The 6565-nt window shown below is 32.0% G+C and overlaps 1 protein-coding gene across 1 annotated transcript; it reads right to left on the bottom strand.

Moving 5' to 3' along the window:
* Positions 1 to 1577: 1577 nt before the first annotated feature.
* On the bottom strand, positions 1578 to 3974 carry LOC107471075 (inactive LRR receptor-like serine/threonine-protein kinase BIR2). Its single transcript, XM_016090519.3, has one exon. It carries the CDS (start codon positions 3761 to 3763, stop codon positions 1958 to 1960), a length of 1806 nt encoding a protein of 601 aa, XP_015946005.1. The 5' UTR covers positions 3764 to 3974; the 3' UTR covers positions 1578 to 1957.
* Between the last annotated feature and the right edge of the window lie 2591 nt (positions 3975 to 6565).

The raw sequence follows: 6565 nt of genomic DNA, 5'->3' as shown, positions 1-6565 counted from the left end.
ATAATTTATCATCCTTCGAAAACAAGGTTTTTTTTTTTTGTTTGATCGTGGAAAACAAGTTTAGTCATCGTTCAGCCTGATAGGAATAGTCCTCATAAGCTGCACCATGCTATGACTTTTCTGATCTTTGACCGTTCAATTATTTTTTCTTTTGGAGAATTTTGAAAAAAAAACAGCTTGACTATTTTTTTTTTCTAAAATATAGAATAGTAGAATACCCCCTTAATGCTCTTGCCTATTAGAGTTTGGAAACCAAAAATATTTCTAGACATTAAAAATTAATTACTTAATTAATTATTATGTATTTTATATTTATGAATGTTTACCTAGTTTTTAATTAAATAATTAATTATTAGAATAGTCAAAGTTATCATAATAAAATAATTACATTTATTTATAATAATATAATATTTTTTATGAAATACTAAATACATATTTTTATATACAGTAACGGACATATAGCTAAGTTTTGGTATGTTGGATCGAAACATACACGCAAAAAAATGTTAGGATTACCTATGCTTCCCTTTTGTCCTTAGAAGCATAATAACAATTATGTCTCCCTAGAATTTACGGGGTAAACTAAAACATATGATAATAGGAAGATGATCCTCAATACTAAAGCCATTAGTCAAACTCATTTCATCATGCTTGAAAAGGAATGGATGATATTTTTCTTCCCACATTTGAGAACAAATCTTAAAGTTAATGCGGTACTCACTCATCTCCTCCCTCCATTCCCTCCAATTCATTCTTTTTAGATTTTAGGAAGAATAAACTAGTGTCTATAATCATTAAATATTTTATCACTTATCATCATAAAATCACTCATTCTAAAAACTTAAACTGATAAAAAAAAGACTATTAATAATTATATCTCAAACACCTATAAGTGAAAATGACAATTTGAACCAATTTCAATCTTTGACTAAATTTTGGAACAAATATGGATAATAATACTTCATGACCATTTGAACCAATTTCGATCGTGTACAAACAAATTTTTGAAATAGATTATTAAATTTGATGAAGTTAAACTTTGTTCAAAAATTTAGAATTTGTAATATAATTATTTTAATTATATTTGAAACTTACATAATTTTTTTAATATTTTTTATTTTTGTTTTCATAAATCATATATTATATAGATCATGTTCAGAACAGAACAGCGACAAGTATGATGTGTAGATATTGAAATACCCATCCCACCCCCTCTCCATTACCATCCCTACTTACAAGTCTACTAAGAAAATATATAAACTAGACCAACTCAGACACACCAAAGATTATATTAATTCAACAAACTACTCCAAAATGAACATTTCGTTGAGCAATTTCATCCAACATTTTTAATATTTTTGTTACACTAATCCATCTTTGGAGGTCGTCAATAATTCAAGAGGAGAAACGTGTCAATGAAACAATCGTAAATAGTTGAATACCATAATTTGTTACTAATCCTGGCAGGGCTTACTAGTTAAAATGGTAAACCTGAACATTACAACTTCAATTTACATTTAATGTAAAAATGGTTCAACTTTCAAGCTTTCCAAACCAATCAATTAGATATTTAGATCTAAATGAAATGCATCATCTTGATTAGATAATCTTGAACACAAGTCAGCTTCCATTTTTCTTGCCTATTTGAGATTTCGAATGAGAGGCATTACTCCAGAAATCTTGGACCTCATTCGAGGTTTTTGCATTTTTCATACAACAAAACATTGAAACAAATAGATTTCAGAAATCCCAATAACCTAATCTACCAACTCAGGAAAAGCTTATTAATATATCATACATGCAGTTGATACAAGTACAAACTATACCTGATTAGGTGCCAGCCATGGAAATTGTTCAAATCAGAAAAACCATGAGGACCATTCTGAAAACCTCTCCGCTATAAATACGAATCCGAATCCGGCACCACAAGTTTACTCTCCCTCAGTCCAGTCGAGAACTACTCGTTTTCCGGCTTACCAAAGATCAAGGGGAACTCGTCATCATGATCAAACAAACTTGAGTCTTTGCTTAAACTCTTCAATGAATGATAAACCTTGTACATGGACCACCTATCCTTGGGGCGATTAACCACACAATTAGATGCAATTTTCAGAAACTGCAGGATCTCCTCGTCCTGCCCCCTTCCGGCTATGGCCTTATCAATGCAGTCCTTGAGTCGCCCCATACTCGAATGCATGTTCACCCAATCCACCAAGTTTCCCTTAAACTCATCCTCCCCGTTGCTAACATCCAGTGGTTTTCGCCCTGTGACCAATTCCAAAAGCAAAACCCCAAATCCATACACATCCCCTTTCAATGAAGCAACCAAGGTACTCGAGTACTCCGGTGCAATATACCCTAACTCCCCCAAATCCCCATTCACAAAACTCCCATTAGAATCCGATGCCATGAGCCTGGCAAGCCCGAAATCCATCAACCTAGCATCGAAATCCTCGTCCACAAGAATCACATTAGAACAAATGTTCTGCTGAATAATTGGAGGGTGGCAGCCATGGTGAAGCCATGCTAGCCCCCTCGCAGCGCCAACCCCAATCCTAAACCTCATGATCCAATCCAACAACCCTCCATTCTTGTGCAGCAAGGAATAAAGAGTCCCATTTGACATGTGCTTATAAACCAACAACCTCTCATCCTCCACCACACAGAAACCCAACAATGGTGCCAAATTCGGGTGCCTCACCTGCCCCAACCTATTCATCTCCATCCTAAACTGCTTCTCCCCAATCTTACAAGCACTCAACCTCTTCACTGCCAGAGCCGAACCGTCTGGCAAATCCGCCTTATAAGTAGTCCCAGTCCTCGTCGAAATCAAAACATTCTCCGCACTAAAATTATTCGTCGCAGCCATTAAATCTCCCAATTTAACCTTCACAATCGGCTTCTGAAAAAGCGTAACCTGAACAAGCTTATGCCCTCTCAACCTCACAACCCAATCATTGCCACCACCACCACCACCGCCACCACCACCACTAAACCCCTTCTTCCTCCTCCCACCGAGCCTCAAATGATAGTACCACCACAATCCAAACGCCAAAAGCAACGACGCAGCAGCACCGAAAACACCGGCAGCCACAATTATAGCAAGATTCCTCTTACTCATGCCGCCGCAGTTGCCAAGCGGACCACCACAAAGGTCATCGTTGCCATCGAAACCATCCTTATCAAAACCGTTAAAGAAGGAAGGAACCGTTCCGCTAAGACGGTTATTAGCAACAGATAACTTCTTCAACCTAGTCAAACTTCCAAGCTGGTATGGAATGGTTCCAGAAAGTTCGTTATCATTAAGCACAAGCTCATTCAAGTAAGTACAGTTAGCAAGAGTAGGCGGAATCGGACCGGTAAGTTGGTTATCGGAGAGATCTAACGAAACGAGAAACTGCATCCAGGTGCAGATCTCGGGCGGTATATTGGAGGAAAGAGAATTTGAACCGAGATCCAGCTTCTGGATATTCTTACCGCAGAATTTGAGGGAGCTAGGGATTTGACCGGAGAGCTTCATGCCTTGAAGGTCGAGAGCCAGGACGCGATTCTCTTTGAGGTTCCAGCAGGTGACGCCGACGAAGTCGCAGATGAAACCGACGGTTGTGTTTCCGAAGCGCCACGTGGCGAGTCGGCCTTGAGGGTCTTGGAGAGTGTCCTTGATTCCTTTGAGACACTTCACGTCGTCTTCTTCGGTTACCTGTGAAGAACAGAGGACTGGGGTTAAGACACAAAGGAAGAGTAAGAGTTTTTTGAGATCCATTTTATTTTATTTTTGGGATGACAGGTGTTTTAGTGCGGCGGCGGCGGTGGTGGTGGGAGTGGTGGCGGCATTAGCTTTTAGTTGATTTTGGGTGGTGGTGAGGGGGGAAAAGAAAGATAAAAAGGGAGGGGCGCGCTGGGAAAGAATAATAATAAATAAATGAAGTAATAATGAATGTGTGTACAGATACAGACTACAGTGAATGAGTTGTTGAGGGAGTGAATAATGGAACAAGAGTTGCAGAACATGAGTTACTTTTTTATTATTTTTCATTTTTAATTTTCTTTGACCCCAAAGAATTAGACTTCTTAATGTGGGAATTCCGGAAAACTGCTTCTTGCTTTTTTGGTAAGTTAATCTGTCACGAATCTAAAACAATTTGTCGTTAATTAATAGATTATCAATAATGTTAAAAAGACAAAAAAAATTAGAATTTATTTTATTTAATATTTATTAATTATTATAATAATTAATAAATATTAAATAAAATAAATTATGATTATTTTTTATTAAATTTTTTTGTTATCAAATACTTTTTATAGGTTATTATAATATTTGAATTTCGACGTTTATTTAAATAGATGAATAAATTGATCACTACTAATAAAAACTAATTTTTAAAAAAACTGCTAAACTGGAGAAATTTAAATTTTATCATTTATTTCTTATAATGTCTTAAATGTAAGATGTTGATCAAGCTTTGAGAAAAAAGAAAAAAGAAAAGAAAAGCAAATCTTATGTAATTGTTTGCGTCTATCATTTTTATTTTTTTTATAAATATTTAGATAATTTAATCTAACATCAAGTTCCTCAACCCAAGGGTCATTGTATTAATACTACTCAAATCCATTCTCAGCTTTCTGTAACCTGCGGCTACTATTTCTAATTTTAGCTTAACCCTAGATCCAGAGTAACGGAGGTAAGATTAAGTTCGGAAATTGTGTAAACAGTGGATTTGGATTTTGGTGATTGATAAGTGATAACATCACCTTTTGACTGGAGTTGTTTATTGAGTGAGTAGTTTGACCACCTTTCAATTTCTGATTGGTCTTTTACTCTGTACACTACTACACCGGGAATGCCTATACGGCTATACCGTTTATTTTAAAAACATTTTAAGTAACAACATGCACCACGCCTTTTTTTTATTTAAATTAAAAATTTGGACAAAAAACAGAAATAAGTTAAGGAAAAAAATAATTTACGTGAATCAGCTAAAACGAAAATTGCTTTATGAATCTACTAATGTATATTTATATGTAGTTTGAACCAGCTTGATTTGAACTCCATTTCTACATAATTTGAATCAGCTTGGTTCGAATTATACACAAACACATGCACACACTAATTCGAATCAACTTGGTTCGAATTACATGGTATAATTCGAATTATGCTGTTAAAAAATTAATAATTTATTAAAAAAATGTTATTAAAAATTTATTAAAAAAATTAATAATTTAAAAATTAAAAAAATATATTTTATTCTATACAAAATAATTTAAAAATAAAAAAATAAAGTTAACAAAATATTAGACTTTTTCAATTCATCATTGATAGGTACAGACATATTTTAAAAAAAAAAGAGTACATCTTTATTTCTAAATTATTAGTGATTATGTGGAGTATTTCTTTAATGTCTTAAGTCATTAGGACATTACAAATTTTTATAGTACTTCTAACATCTTTTAAGCCATTTTTTAAATTATTTTGCATAGAATAAAATATTTTTTGTGGTATAATTTAAATAAATTTATTAAAAAATATTCATGATAATTTTTAATAAAATTATTTAAATTATATAGTGAGATATTACATGATTCGAATTACGCATGGGGAAGTTCGAATCACTCTGATTCAAATTATATGGTGAGTAATTCGAATTCTATACAATACTCTTCTGCCCATTCTTGATAGCTCATGAATATTTTTTTAATAATTTATTTAAATTATACCACAAAAAATATTTTATTCTATGCAAAATAATTTAAAAAATGGCTTAAAAAATGTTAGACGTACTATAAAAATTTGTAATGTCCTAATGACTTAGGACATTAAAGAAATACTCTACATAGTCACTAATAATTTAGAAATTAAAAAAAATATAGTTATAACCAGTATTTACCTAAATTAGTAGAATATTATAAACTTTTATAGTACTCCTAACATTTTTTAAGCCATTTTTTAAATTGTTTTGTATAGAAAATGGCTTAAAATGGCTTAAAATGCACTTTATTCTAGGCAAAATAATTTAAAAAATGACTTAAAAAAATGTTAGGAGTACTATAAAAATTTTTAATGTCCTAATGATTTAGGACATTAAAAAAATACTCTACATAGTCAATACTAATTTAGAAATTAAAAAAATATAGTTACAACCAATATTTACCTAAATTACTAGGACATTACAAATTTTTATAGTACTCCTAATATTTTTTTAAGCTATTTTTTAAAATTGTTTTGCCTAGAATAAAGAGCATTTTTAAGCCATTTTCTATGCAAAATAATTTTAAAAAAATTGCTTAAAAAATGTTAGGAGTACTATGAAAGTTTGTAATATTCTACTAATTTAGGTAAATACTGGTTATAACTATATTTTTTTTATTTCTAAATTATAATTGACTATGTAGAGTATTTCTTTAATGTCCTAAGTCATTAGGACATTACAAATTTTTATAGTACTCCTAACATCTTTTAAGCCATTTTTAAAATTATTTTGTATAGAATAAAATATTTTTTTGTGGTATAATTTAAATAAATTTATTTAAAAAATTTATAAAAAAATATTCATGAGCTATTAAAAAT

The sequence above is a fragment of the Arachis duranensis genome, chromosome 10 (assembly GCF_000817695.3).
Source record: "Arachis duranensis cultivar V14167 chromosome 10, aradu.V14167.gnm2.J7QH, whole genome shotgun sequence".
NCBI classification, from domain to species: Eukaryota; Viridiplantae; Streptophyta; class Magnoliopsida; order Fabales; family Fabaceae; genus Arachis; species Arachis duranensis.
Note: the sequence above shows the minus strand (reverse complement) of the source record. Positions and strands in the feature narration are given on the sequence as shown.

What these genes read in the sequence shown, in the direction of transcription:
- LOC107471075 (XM_016090519.3), bottom strand. Translation starts at nt 3,763, where the DNA reads ATGGATCTCAAAAAACTCTTACTCTTCCTTTGTGTCTTAACCCCAGTC.